At 43.1% G+C, this 14,377-nt stretch overlaps 1 protein-coding gene across 4 annotated transcripts in view; it reads right to left on the reverse strand.

Annotated features, from left to right (window-relative positions):
• LOC140495980 (zinc finger MYM-type protein 3-like) overlaps positions 1-14,377 on the reverse strand; it is a 141,481-nt gene that overhangs the window by 80,399 nt on the left and 46,705 nt on the right. For all 4 annotated transcript variants that reach the window (XM_072595358.1, XM_072595359.1, XM_072595355.1 and 1 more), the window contains exons 3-5: positions 8,225-8,295; positions 8,039-8,105; positions 510-831 (exon numbers count right to left, since the gene is read on the reverse strand). In XM_072595358.1, coding sequence (XP_072451459.1) covers positions 510-831; positions 8,039-8,105; positions 8,225-8,295 — 460 coding nt within the window. The remainder of the gene's footprint in view (positions 1-509; positions 832-8,038; positions 8,106-8,224; positions 8,296-14,377) is intronic.

Genomic DNA, 14,377 nt, shown 5'->3' on the forward strand with positions numbered 1-14,377 from the left:
CTTCAACGTCCAATGTCAACAATCAATATTCTTCACTGAATAAGTGTGCATCATGAGTACAATAAAGTAGGATTGTACAAGCACATACATCTTCTTCCTTCACCCAGACAACTTTAAAGTCACGAACATGTCTCACAAGCACAACACAGTGCAGGTCAAAATTACGTCCAAATTAAGTATTCATGTAAAATAAATTCTCTTGACCCCTTTTACTGATATTTCAGTTTCCATTTGGTGTGGTGCTGAGCCAGATAGTGCAAAAGGCTGAGATCGCCAGACCCAATTCCCAAAAGTGACAGATTAGCTAACGTGAGCTATCATCTACCTCTGGACTCGGGAGGTGAAATCAATCAGGGTTCCTCACTTCTTTTTGTTCAATTTTGTGATTAGAAGATGAAATTATAATTGAGTACAAGGTTAATCTAAAAGTGATATTGTAACATACTGGGAAAACTATCCAACACTTCTGTGCTTAGATCAAGACTTATGCAAAAAGAGAAAACAGTTACTTGTTGCAAAATGTGCATATCTTGGTAGATGATGGCTTCTGAGAATAGGTTGTGAGGCATGCAGAAGAGCAGAAGAGTTGAGGTGCCCCTTTTCTCTGGTATGCAGTTTGTCCCTTTTGCAGGGGTTTTTTGCAGTTAGCACAAGTTACTTTTGCCAAGGATCGTGAAGGCCTTTGTGAACGAGAAGAATGGATTTGGGCTTCAGCTTGAGCCTGAGCCTGAGCCTGAGCGGCTTGTAGAGACAATCTGGTGGTCCGCCGTGGTCGCCGTGAAACATAATCTTCCTCCTTAACATTAACCATTGTGGTGGCACTATCCTTCACTGAAGGAAGAAAGAAATTAGAATAAAATACAATGGCATAAGCAGTGCTTTTCATACTTCCTCAACTAGCAAACGATACCCATTCAGCAGGACAACAGGTTCAAGTTGTTGTTTCAGATTCAGCCAGCCAGAAAATATGAAAGTTTCCCAAATCTAGAGTGTGGAAGCAGGCCATGCAGCCATCAAATCCACACCAACCCTCAGATCATCCCTCCCTCACACCCCACCCCAACAAAACAAACCTTAATCGCGATAGCCCTGCATTTACCATGACTCACCCATCTAGCCTGCACACTCCTAGACACTATGGGGCAATTTAGCATGGCCAATCCACCTAAACCTGCACCTGGATTGTGGGAGGAAGCCGGAGCACCCAGAGGAAACCCATGAAGACACAGGGAGGAAACCACCTGTAAAGCTCCTAAGGGCCTCTAAAAATGAATCTGAAGTACTGTATAATTCTAATGTATCAATCCATAACAAAAGACCCAACGACCAACTGCAGCGAAGACACCAGGATGAGTCAATGTACAAGAAGCTAAATTCATGTGGAGTTCCTAATCACTTTCTGAACATAGTGAAGGTACTTGATCTATTACTCTAACCTCTCAGTATGCTTGATGATCAACTGACCCTCAGAATTGTCTAAAATGTGCAGCATAGAAACAGGATATTCGTTCCAACTGATCCTGGACATTAATACACAACATCAATCGTCAAAATATCCTATTCCCTTCTTCTCATTTATCTAACTTTTCCTTCAATTTATTTTTTCTGCAAATTCAAGTCCTCAAAGCAATCAGCCCATTTCTCTATTTGAAACAGAGTCGAAAGTTGGCTGCTCCGCCATTTAATACAATCATGGCTGATCAACACATCAATGCCTTTTATCCGTGATTTCTGCATAACTGTGGAAAGCTTGATCACAAATCTCAGCCTCTACTTTAAACATGCTCAAAGACTAAGCTTCACAGCCCCCCAATCTGAACTCCAAAGATTTATAACCCTCTGAGTAAAAACATTTCTCCTCAACAGACCTAAGTCATATGCCCATTATTTTTAAACTCTGTCCATTGTTTCAAGACTACTAAACTAGGGAAACATCTAATCTGCATTGACCTTTAAGTATTCTGCAGGTTGCAATTGATCACCTCTCTTTCAATCCTCCAAACCCTAGAGAATACCAAGTTTACTCAATCTTTCTTTAAAAGGACAGTCACACCATCTCTGGAACAAGTCTGGCGGACCTTTCTGCACTCCCTCCATGGCAATGTCCCTTCTAAGGTAGGGAGATTAAAACTGCACAAAGTATTCCAAGTGTGGCCCAACAAAGGTTCATACAACTTAAGTAAAACTTCACTACTTCTGTACTCAAATAATTTTGGGATGAAGGCCAACATCGATCAGCATTCTCAAGTCGCTTTCACTGCATTATTGACATGGATACCCAGGACCCTTTTCTTGTCCTATATTTACACTTTGCAACTTCTTCAGAAATATTCATACATCTGTTCCTCCTGCTAAAGTGAATACCCTCCTATTATTCCGTGAGATATTTGACTAGTCATGTTCCTGCTTACTCACTAAGCCCATCCAAATTCTCCTAATGCAGATTTACTTATTTCTTAACATACATTTTCACTTAAATTAGTACGATCTGCAAATTTTGAAATATTACACTTGGTCTCCACTGTCAAATCATCAATGCATATTGTCAACAGATAGAGCTCAAGCACTGACCCTTGTGGAATCCCAAGAGTCACAGTTAACAACAGAGTTTTACAGCTGTACAGTATAGAAACAGATCCTTTGGTCCAAATTGTCCCTGCTGACCAGATATCCTAAAATAATCTAGTCCCATTTGCCAGCATTTGGTCGACATTTCTCCAAACCCTTCCGATTCATACACCCATCCGGATGTCTTTTAAATATTTATAATCGTACCAGCCTTCACCACTTCCTCTGGCAGGTCCTTGCATACACGCAACACCGTCTGCATGAAAATGTTGCCCCTTAGGTCCCTTTTAAATCTTTCCCCTCTCACCTTAAACCTATGCCCTCTAGCTTTGGATTCCCCCACTCCAGGGAAAAGACCTTGGCTATTTATCTGATCCATGCCCCTCATGATTTTAGAAACCTCTATAGTCATCTCCTCAGCCTCCAACGCTCCAGGGAAAACCACCCCAGCCTGTTCAACCACTCCCTTTAGCTCAAATCCTCCAATCCTGGCAAGATCCTTGTGAATCATTTTTTAACCCTTTCAAGTTTCATAACATCCTTCCTGTAGCAGGGAGACCACAAGTGAAAGCAGTATTCCTAAAGAGTCCTAATCAATGTCCTGTACAACTGCAACATGACCTCCCCACTCCTTAACTCAATGCACTGATCAGTAAAAGCAAGCATACCAAATGTCTCCTTCACTATCCTATCTGCTGTCAACTCCATTTTCAAGGAGCTATGAACCTGCGCTCCAAGATTTCTTTGTTCACCAACACTGCCCAGGACTTTACCATTAAGTGTATACATCCTGCCCCGATTTGCCTTTGTAAAATGCAGCACCTCACATTTATCTAAATTAAGCTCCATCTGCCACTCCTCGGCCAACATGAGCATCTGCCTAGATATACTAATAGGAAGGGCTTAGAGGGATATGTCTGTAAGAATAATAGGGTAGTTATGGTAGGGGATTTTAACTTTCCAAACATCGACTGGGACTGCCATAGTGTTAAAGGTTTAGATGGAGAGGAATTTGTTAAGTGCGTACAAGACAATTTTCTGATTCAGTATGTGGATGTACCTACTAGAGAAGGTGCAAAACTTGACCTACTCTTGGGAAATAAGGCTGGGCAGGTGACTGAGGCGTTAGTGGGGTAGCGCTTTGGGGACAGCGACCATTATTGTATTCGTTTTAAAATAGTGATGGAAAAGGATAGACCAGATCTAAAAGTTGAAGTTCTAAATTGGAGAAAAGACAATTTTGATAGTATTAGGCAAGAACTTTTTAAAGCTGATTGGAGGCAGATGTTCACAGGTAAAGGGACAGCTGGAAAATGGGAAGCCTTCAGAAATGAGATAACGAGAATCCAGAGAAAGTATATTCCTGTCAGGGTGAAAGGGAAGGCTGGATGACTGAAGAAATTGAAGGTTTGGTTAAGGAAAAGATGGAAGCACATGTCAGGTATAGACAGAATAGATCGAGCGAATTCTTAGAAGAGTATAAAGAAAGTAGGAGTATACTTAAGAGGGAAATCAGGAGGGCAAAACGGGGACATGAGATAGTTTTGGCAAATAGAATTAAGGAGAATCCAAAGGGTTTTCACAAATATATTAAGGACAAAAGGGCAATTGGGAGAGAAAAGGGCCCCTCAAAGATCAGCAAGGTGGCCTTTGTGTGGAGCTGCAGAAAATGGGGGAGATACTAAATGAATATTTTGCATCAGTATTTGCTGTGAAAAGGATATGGAAGATATCGACTGTAGGGAAATAGATGGTGACAACTTGCAAAATGTCCAGATACAGAGGAGGAAGTGCTGGATGTCTTGAAACGGTTAAAAGTGGATAAATCCCCAGGACCTGATCAGGTGTACCCGAGAACTCTTTGGGAAGCGAGAGAAGTGATTGCTGGGCCTCTTGCTGAGATGTTTATATCATCGATAGTCACAGGTGAGGTGTTGGAAGACTGGAGGTTGGCTAACGTGGTGCCACTGTTTAAGAAGGGCAGTAAAGACAAGTCAGGGAACTATAGACCGGTGAGACTGACCTCCGTGGTGGGCAAGTTGTTGGAGGGAGTCCTGAGAGACAGGATGTACACGTATTTGGAAAGGCAAGGACTGATTAGGGATAGTCAGCATGGTTTTGTGCTTGGGAATCATGTCTCACAAACTTGATTGAGTTTTTTTAAGAAGTAACAAAGAAGATTGATGAGGACAGAGCAGTAGATGTGATCTATATGGATTTCAGTAAGGCGTTCAACAAGGTCCCCCATGGGAGACTAATTAGCAAGGTTAGATCTCATGGAATACAGGGAGAACGAGCCATTTGGTTACAGAACTGGCTCAAAAGGTAGAAGACAGAGGGTGATGGTGGAGGGCTGTTTTTCAGACTGGAGGTCTGTGACCAGTGGAGTGCCACAAGGATCGGTCCTGGGTCCTCTACTTTTTGTCATTTACATAAATGATTTGGATGCGAGCATAAGAGGTACAGTTAGTAAGTTTGCAGATGACGCCAAAATTGGAGGTGTAGTGGACAGAGAAGAGGGTTACCTCAGATTACAACATGATCTGGACCAGATGGGCCAGTGGGCTGAGAAGTGGCAGATGGAGTTTAATTCATTGCATTTTGGGAAAGCAAATCTTAGCAAGACTTATACACACTTAATGGTAAGGTCCTAGGGAGTGTTGCTGAACAAAGAGACCTTGGAGTACAGGTTCATAGCTCCTTGAAAGTGGAGTCGCAGGTAGATAGGATAGTGAAGGCAGCATTTCGTATGCTTTCCTTTATTGGTCAGAGTATTGAGTACAGGAGTTAGGAGGTCATGTTGCAGTTGTACAGGGCATTGGTTCGGCCACGATTGGAATATTGTGTGCAATTCTGGTCTCTTTCCTATCGGAAAGATGTTGTGAAACTTGAAAGGGTTCAGAAAAGATTTACAAGGATGTCGCCAGAGTTGGAGGATCTGAGCCACAGGGAGAAGCTGAACAGGCTGGGGCTGTTTTCCCTGGAATGTCAGAGGCTGAGCGGTGACCTTACAGATGTTTACAAAATTATGAGGGGCATGGATAAGATAAATAGACAAAATCTTCTCCCTGTGGTCGGGGAGTCCAGAACTAGCGGGCATAGGTTTTGGGTGAAAGGGGAAAGATATAAAAGAGACCTAAGGGGCAACCTTTTCACGCAGAGGGTGGTACGTGTGCGGAATGAGCTGCCAAACGAAGTGGTGGAGGCTGGTACAATTGCAACATTTAAGAGGCACTTGGATGGGTATATGAATAGGAAGGATTTGGAGGGATCTGGGCCGGCTGTTGGCAGTTGGGACTAGATTGGGTTGGGATATCTGGTCAGCATGGATGATTTGGACCGAAGGGTCTGTTTCCACGCTGTATATCTCTATGACCAGGTGCTGCCAAATGGACTAGATTAAGTTACGATATCTGGTCAGCGTGGACGAGTTGGACCAAAGGGTCTGTTTCCATGCTGTACAACTCTATGACATGCTTATTCCACCCCTCTATTTTCTGCCTGTTATCCAACGTACTTTAATTCTGCTTAACAACTTCCTATGGAAACTCTATGAAGCAACTTCTGAAAGTCCAAGTATATATATTATGCTATCAGTTTCCTTTTACCAATGTTAGTAAAACCCTCAACGATTCACCAAATATAATTTCCTGATCACAAATCTATTTGGTGTCCAACTATCATTATTATCAGAGTTCTGTTTATCACTTATTCTTCATAATGGCTTCTGATATTTTCCCTCCTCCTTGTGTATAAACTAACAAATCTGAAGTTCCTTGTTTTCTTTCTTGTTATCCTCTTAAATGGTGGATGACGTTTGCTTGATTACAATCCGCAACTATCAGAATCTATAGAATTTTTTAAGATGATCACCAATATATCAACTGTCAGATCCCAGTGACTCATTAACTTTCAGCTTTAATGACCAAAAATGATTAGTGTATCCATTAGCCTATCCAAGTGATACTTAGTGACGTGCAACATTATTTGTCCCTTCACAAATGTGTAAAGGGTTCGTGCTGCAGCCTCTGTGGTGAAGGTTGACTGTTCATCCTTAAACTTTTTTTTAAAACAAGTCACACTCTTCTGAAATGCAGATACGTAATTCCATGATTACATTTGAAAGTAAAATTTCTGATTTCAAGAACTATAAGCCATCATCCCTCTCCACAAACCCTCCGACCAGAGTTACTTTATATACAATCTCAATTTCTCAAATCTTTGGGAAACTACAAGAGATTTGTGCCTTGTATTTTGGACTACATTGGAAATATTGATTGCCTGCAGCTGCATTTCGCTCGGAAGAAATGGGCTTGAACAGTATTTGGCAAAAATAAATACAAACACGTTCTATATTCTTGCAATGATCTTTTTAAAAATATTTTTTGGAAAATATTCAGTTGCTACATTGTGCAAAAAGTGGAGAAAAAGTGTGTCTAAATCAACGAAACAAGGCTAAAATTGATACTATAATAAATAATTCACATATTACTATGCAAAATTAGATGGAGTCTCAAGCTGGACAAAGCCATGCCAAAAAGCAATATGCACAGCATGAAATAAATAAGCAAGTTATCAGCTTCCTCATGCTTTCATAATATTACAAAATTCTCTCTGCAGACATTATCATGTATATGGTTGCCATGCTGCCTGACACCCATGCCCTGACAGGCTTGATGGCACATTTTACTCTTAATATTACAATGCAAAGATAACTTGGGCACAGCAGTGAGAATTTAGGTCGGGAGGATCATAAGACACCCCAAAAAAAGTCTTGGCAATTGCAGATGTACAAACTTACGAGTTTTCTTTGATCCACTTTGCACAGGTAATCCCTTTGGACAAGTATAATCAGAAGAGTATCCACAAGGTTGCAATCTCCTACAGTTTCACTAGCAATTCAATGAGTATTTCATATGGACTAATAGTACATTTGAACAAAATTGCAACAGTCTACCTCTAGACAAAAGCCCATGCTTCACTATCCTACTCTAAGTTCTCGCCATCATTTTTTCCAAGGACTATCTTTCGAAAATGATTTTATGATAGGCCTCTTAAAGCCTTCTGTCTCTCATAATTCAACGAATCCACAATAATGCAGACTGTTCACCCCCTCGTACAAATTTCAGCATGCTTGCCTAGCTCCAGTTCTTAAGGTACCAGTCTCCAGTTTTAACTTGTGACCTGAGAAGATTATAAATATCAATCAAAATAGCCCCATCTCCTCACACCCCAACCACATGATGAAGGGATGATTTTCTAGTCATTACGACTAGGTCTCTCAAAATATCTTCCTCAACCACACTAAATTACTAAAACTCATCTTCAAACACATTTAAAAATCTTGTTCATAACGTACATCACTGGCCTCTGCCTGCAATTATTTCACCAAGTTGCTCGTGTTGCAATCGCAAAATGGTCAAATATGTTCTTCAAATATATAGTAATGCACAATACATGTTTCTCTTACCATTTGCTTTGTCAGAAGATGAACAATTTTCTTTTTTTGAGGATTTTTGGACAATTTCCTTAACCTCCTGCAACACAAGAACAGTATGCGCCATCATTATCAGCCATGATATTACTTCATAAACAGTTAGAAATAGGAAATGTTTAAACTGTACTGTGCAAGTGAGCAAAGACAAAGTAAACTTACCGTGTCCTTATCTGTTTGTTCAGCATTGTCACTAGTTGCATCAGTTTGACAGTGAGACATTTTCACTTTAACTGCAAAACAGAAAAAAGCACATTAGCCTTCCACTTCTCAATTTAGAACTAATGGACAGATGACCACTCAATGGTGTTATAATGAATTTTCAATTCAAATCTACTACAAAGGTAAAAGGGACAAAATACTGTCAGAGGTCAAGCTCTGAGTCCATCCACTTCAGTTTGAAAAGTAGAAAGACTGCAAAAAAAAATTTCAAGAGGCAATTTACATTTTGTTTTAGCTTTCAATATATATTTGATCTTAGAGAAAACCACCGAATAGTCACTAAAAATTCTTAGACAGCAGTATAGACCCAGAACAAGAATACACTAAGGTGGTATAAAGATAGGGTTAGGAGCCATCAATAAAGGGCTAACTAATGCAGTCTGGTTGCATAAATTTCTGATTTTTTCATCCTGTTCACATGCCAGTATCCTCACACAGAAGGCAGGCTAGTTCCAGATTTTATTGTACTGTTCTTTGATCAAATGGATCTGTCAAAGTACACAAATGTTTGCAAATGCCTTACTATTTAGGCAACATAATATGGCTGCCTATGAATCTGACTGGCGAAAGCGAGGCCTGCAGATGCTGGAAATTAGAGTCGAGTGTGTGGTGCTAGAAAAGCACAGCAGGTCAAGCAGCATCCGAGCAGCAGGAAAATCGACATTTTGGGCAAAAGCCCATTAGGAATGAGACTGGGAGCCTTGGAGGTGGAGAGATACATGGGAGGGGGGTGGAACTGGGGGAAAGGTAGCTGAGAGTGCAATAGGTGGATGGAGATGGGGATAAAGGTGATAGGTCGGAGGGGAGGGTGGACCTGATAAGTGGGAAGGAAGACGGACAGGTGGGACAGGTCATGAGGGCAGTGCTGAGCTGGAAGGTTGGGGGTGGGGAGGGAGGAGGGGGAAAGAGAATAAGTAAACTGGTGAAATCCACATTGAGACGATGGGTTGGAGTGTCCCAAGGCGGACGATGAGGCGTTCTTTCTCCAGGTGTTGGGTGGTAAGGGAGTGGCGATGGAGGCGGCCAAGGACCTGCATGTCCTCTGCGGAGTGGGAGGGGGTGTTGAAGTGTTCAACCATGGGGCGGTGGTGTTGGTTGGTCAGTGCAGGTGTCCCGAAGATGTTCTCTGAAGCGCTCTGCGAGGAGGCATTCTGTCTCCCTAATGTAGAGGAGACCATATCGGGAGCGATGGATATTGTAAATGACATGTGTGGAAGTGCAGGTCAAACTTTAATGGATGTGGAAGGCTCCTTTGGGACCTTGGATGAAGGTGAGGGGGAAGGTTGTGGGTGCAGGTTTTCCAATTCCTGCAGTGGCAGGAGAAGGTGCCAGGAGGGGAGTGTGGACCTCACAAAGTCGTCATGGAGGGAATGGTCTTTACGGAAAGCGGATAGGAGTGGGGTGAGAAATAAATCTCTGGGGGTGGAATTAGCGGAGGATAATGCGATATATATGGAGGTTAGTGAGGTGGAAAGGAAGGACCGAGGGTTCGGTTAGAGGGGTGGAGTTCAAGGGTGGAGGTGCAGAAAGTGGACGAGATGCGCTGGAGGGCATAATCAACCATGTGGGAGGAGAAATTGTGGTCTTTAAAGGAGGTGGCCATCTGGTGTGTTCTGTGGTGGAACTGACCCTCCTGGGAACAGATGTGGAGGAGGCAGAAGAATTAGGAATAATCGGATAGTGTTAGTATATTCATGAATTGGTTTTGAATAAAAGATTTGCTGTTATAAATCTTGTACTCTGCAAAATTATCATTCATTAGTAAGCAAAATGGAGCATTTTCCATTTCTCATACTACCATTAGGGACTTTCCATACGATTATACATTCAGCCTATTGCAATAATGCATTGTCTCAACCGAATCTCAGAAAATCTCAAAGCTGGAATTATCATCATTTGTCCTAACTGTCCTCTCCTTAACGCTTCACTATCACCTCCAACCTGCACTTTTGGTTGTGTAACTATCATTCTGGTCTTGACCCAACTACATCTTCTGATGTATCTGCCTCCATATTCACAGGCAAAGTGTATGACCTCACATCTTCCTGGAACATCATCCTTAAACCCTTCTAAACAACTATTTCTATCCCTCCCTTATAAAGTCTATAATTATCAAAAAACAAAAGGTGCATCAATAGACCAAAAGGCCAGCTCCACTATTTCCTATGATTATGGCCAATCTGTCTAAATTTTATTTCCTACCCCCTTCACTCTCAACCATAATTGGAGATTACTTCTTCCAACAGTTGCTCAATTTACATTAGTTTCTCTGTTTAGGCACCGGAGATGATTTTCAAATTAGAAAAAATATACAAATGCAAATAATACAGGCAAGTTATGAACCACTTTTGTCAGATGCAGTTTGCAAAACGCTTTCTGAAGCCCTTATGTTTTGTCAAAATATAGTGCAATAAAACAAAGTTACAAACTTAAATCAGTGAACATGTCCAGTCATACCAGTTGCATTTCCAGAATATACCTTGAGCATTATTATTTTTGGCCAGCTATTTTGCGCCAAGTATTTTACAAGCTCACTTGTACTTCAGATATTAATTACCTCACACTCTAAGACTGTGTTCTTAACTGACTTACTCAACTCATTTTATGGTCCTGGACTACATATATTCTTTATAAGCTCTTGGGAGGGGGAGGGATGCCACGGGGCTGGCCTGGGGAGTGGACGACAAGAGCTGTCACAAAAGGTGGCTCAGGTCCTCAAGGGGCTGGGAGAGACAGAGAAGCAATAAGCCTCCTTTTTTCACACCTGTGACCTCTATTACAATTTACAATGATAATTTGGAGTTGGGGATTAGATGCAGTGTGTCAAAATTCGCACATGACATGAAGATGACTCATAGAGCAGTGTGCAGAGAACACAGTCTGCCGAGGGATAGAGATTGGTTACATGAGTGGGTAAGGGTCTGGCAGATGCAGCACAATGTTGGTAAATGTGAGGTCCTCTATTGGTAGGAACAATAGCAAACCGGACCATTACTTAAAATGATGAAAAATTGCACCATGTTATTATGCAGAGGGACCTGGGTGTTCTTGTGCATGAATCACAAGAAGTTGGCTTGCAAGTGCAGTAGGTAACTAAGATGGCAAATGGAATATTGTCCTTCATTGCTCGGGGGATGGAGTTTAAAAATAGGGAGGTTATGCTGCAGTTGTATAGGGTGCTGGTGAGGTCACACCTGGAGTACTGTGCACAGTTTTGGTCTCCTTACTTCAGAAAAGGATGTACTGGCATTGGAGGAGATACACAGGAGGTTCACTGGATTGATTCCAGAATAGACAATGTTGGCTTATGAGGAAGGTGACTGCACTGGAATTACATTCATTGGAATATAGGGGGGAACTTATGGAGACACACAAAATTATTAAGGGATTAAATAAGATAGAAGCAGGGAGGCTGTTTCCATTTGTGGGTGAAACTAGAACTAGCAGGTATAACCTCAAAATAAGGGGCAGCAGATAGAGGACTGAGTTGCAGGAACTTCGTCACCCAAAGGATTGTGAATCTTTGGAATTCCCTGTCCTGAAAGCAGTTGAGGCTACCCTAGAGTCATAGAGTCCAGAGACGTACAGCACGGAAACAGACACTTCGGTCCAAATCGTCCATGCCAACCAGACATCCCAACCCAATCTAGTTCCATTTGCCAGTACTTGGCCCATACCCCTCCAAGCCCTTCCTATTCATATACCCATCCAGATGCCTTTGAAGTGTTCTAACTATCAGTTTCCACCACTTTCTACTTTGTTGAAAGTTTTTAAGGCAAAAATAGATAATTCCTTTATTGTTGAAGGATCTAAGAGTTATGGTGAGTGGTAGATAAATGGAGCTGCGTCAATGAAAAGATCAGCCGTGATCTCACTCAATTACAGAGCAGGCTCGTGTAGCCAGATGGCATACTTCTGCCCCTATTATCCTGTTCTTACTACCTAGAGGAACAAGGGCAGCAAATGCAGTGCAACATCACAACCTGCAGTTCTTCTCCAAGCCACAAATTAGAACTACAGAGGAAGCTTGATTATCCGAACAAGATGGGCGGGCACTATTTTGCTTGGATAATTGATTCAATGCCTTTCCTCTGGGGGTTGGAGATTTCTATCAAGTCCGCCCCCGTTCAGGAGACTAGGCAGCAGCACACTTACCATGAGCTCACACCCCACCCCCAACATCACCTCATACATCCCTTCGTGCAACCCACCTGTCCAACGCCGCCCCACCTCCCCCCCCTCAAACCCGTCCCCGCGCCGCCCCACCTCCCCCCCAAACCCGTCTCCGCGCCGCCCCACCTCCTCCACCAAACCCGTCCCCGCGTTGCCCCACCTCTCCCCCCCCCGCCAAACCCGTCCCTGCGCCGCCCCACCTCCCCCCCACAACCCATCCCCGCGCCGCCCCACCCCCCTCCCCTCCCCTCAAACCCATCCCCGTGCCGCCCCACCTCCCCCCTCCCCTCAAACCCATCCCCGGGTCGCCCCACCTCCCCCCCCAAACCCGTCCCCCCTCCCCCTACCTCCCCTCAAACCCGTCCCAACGCTGCCCCCTCCCCTCAAACCCGTCCCCCCTCCCCCAAATACACCTGCCCCAACTCCACCCCCCTTTCCCCCAAACCCATCCCCATGCTGCCCCCCCCAAAACCCGTCCCAATGCCGCCAACCCTACCCTCAAACCCGTCCCTACGCCACCTCCCTCCCCCAAATCCATCCCTACACCACCCCCCACCCCCCACCCCCCTTCCCCCCGCCCAACCCCACTCCCAGGCAGCTGGAATGGACACCAACCACAAGATTGCTGCTGCTAGTGCTATCTTTTGGGCGGGGTGGGGGGGGGGGGGGGGGGGGTGGGGGTGCAGGAAAGAGAGAGGTTAGAGAGGGGAGGAGGAGGACGAGGAGGAGAGGAGTCTCCAAATAGCGTTTGTGCACGCACACACACAGATACGTTTTGACTGCAACGTTTTGACAGGTTCCAACTTTGCCCTGCACAGGACCATGTTGGAGAGATTATCTGGGGAAGGGGTGTTTCAGGTTCACCCATGTACAACCTCAGGGAAAGCGTGTGGGAGAAAGAGAGGGTGGAAGGTCAGTCATTTGGAGACGGTGCCTGGGCTCCCATCAGTTCAGGACTGTTCCCAGCAGCATTTCAGTAAGCTGAGTTCACTTTCAATCACTGTAAGTAAAAGATGTGAATGGTGTTAGGAACACATCTTTGATGTCATGTGTCTATTGATCTCCTACGGATAATCGAATATTCGGATAATTGATATTCAGATAGTCAAGGTTCCTCTGTATACCATCATTCAAGTCTTTCAACAATAAGGGAAAATTTTGCTCATTAGGAGCTAAGAAAACTTGAAAATTGCTGAAGTAACAATTTACTCTTTTCGAATACTGCATACATTCAGGCACTACTTTAATGCAAAATTATAGCAGACGCTACTGTAAGGAATACTGCGTCAATTGATCAAATCAAAATAATGATTGAGATCAGAGATGTTGTTAAAAAAGGTTGTAACTGGCTCATTAAAATATTTCAGCTTCATGAATTTACATTAAAAATGCATTTTAGCAATGCCTCACCAATGGCAGGTTTAAGGTGATGTGCAGAGCATCAGGACTTTAGAAGAAATACCTTTGCTAACATACACCTGTTGTCTTGTGACAATTTAAATATTGTCATGTATAGGATATTAATACATTCATTGCATTATTTTGTAGCTTTAAATTTGATCAGGATTTAATAATTATGGAAGCTATTACTGACAAATTGTCAAAATGTCCTACACGTCAATACAAAGACAGAAAGTGATTTTTCTATGTAACTGGATCGACAAAGAGACTGGAGAGAATGGAAAAGCTGCCCCCCAAAGCGAGGCGAGAGTAACTGTGTCAAATGCTTTGATGTCAGAGAGAATGTGGCATCTCAGACCGAGCAAAACTGGAGTTAGTGGGAATCAGGGGCATCCCACTACTGGCTAGAATCATACCTAGTACAAAGGAAGATGGTTGTTGTTGTTGGAGGTTTGACAACTAGCTCAAGTCCATCTGCTCAGGGTAATGGAACTGTTTCAATGGCCTTCCCTCCATCTT

This window comes from Chiloscyllium punctatum, chromosome 25 (genome assembly GCF_047496795.1).
Source record: "Chiloscyllium punctatum isolate Juve2018m chromosome 25, sChiPun1.3, whole genome shotgun sequence".
Classification (NCBI taxonomy): domain Eukaryota; kingdom Metazoa; phylum Chordata; class Chondrichthyes; order Orectolobiformes; family Hemiscylliidae; genus Chiloscyllium; species Chiloscyllium punctatum.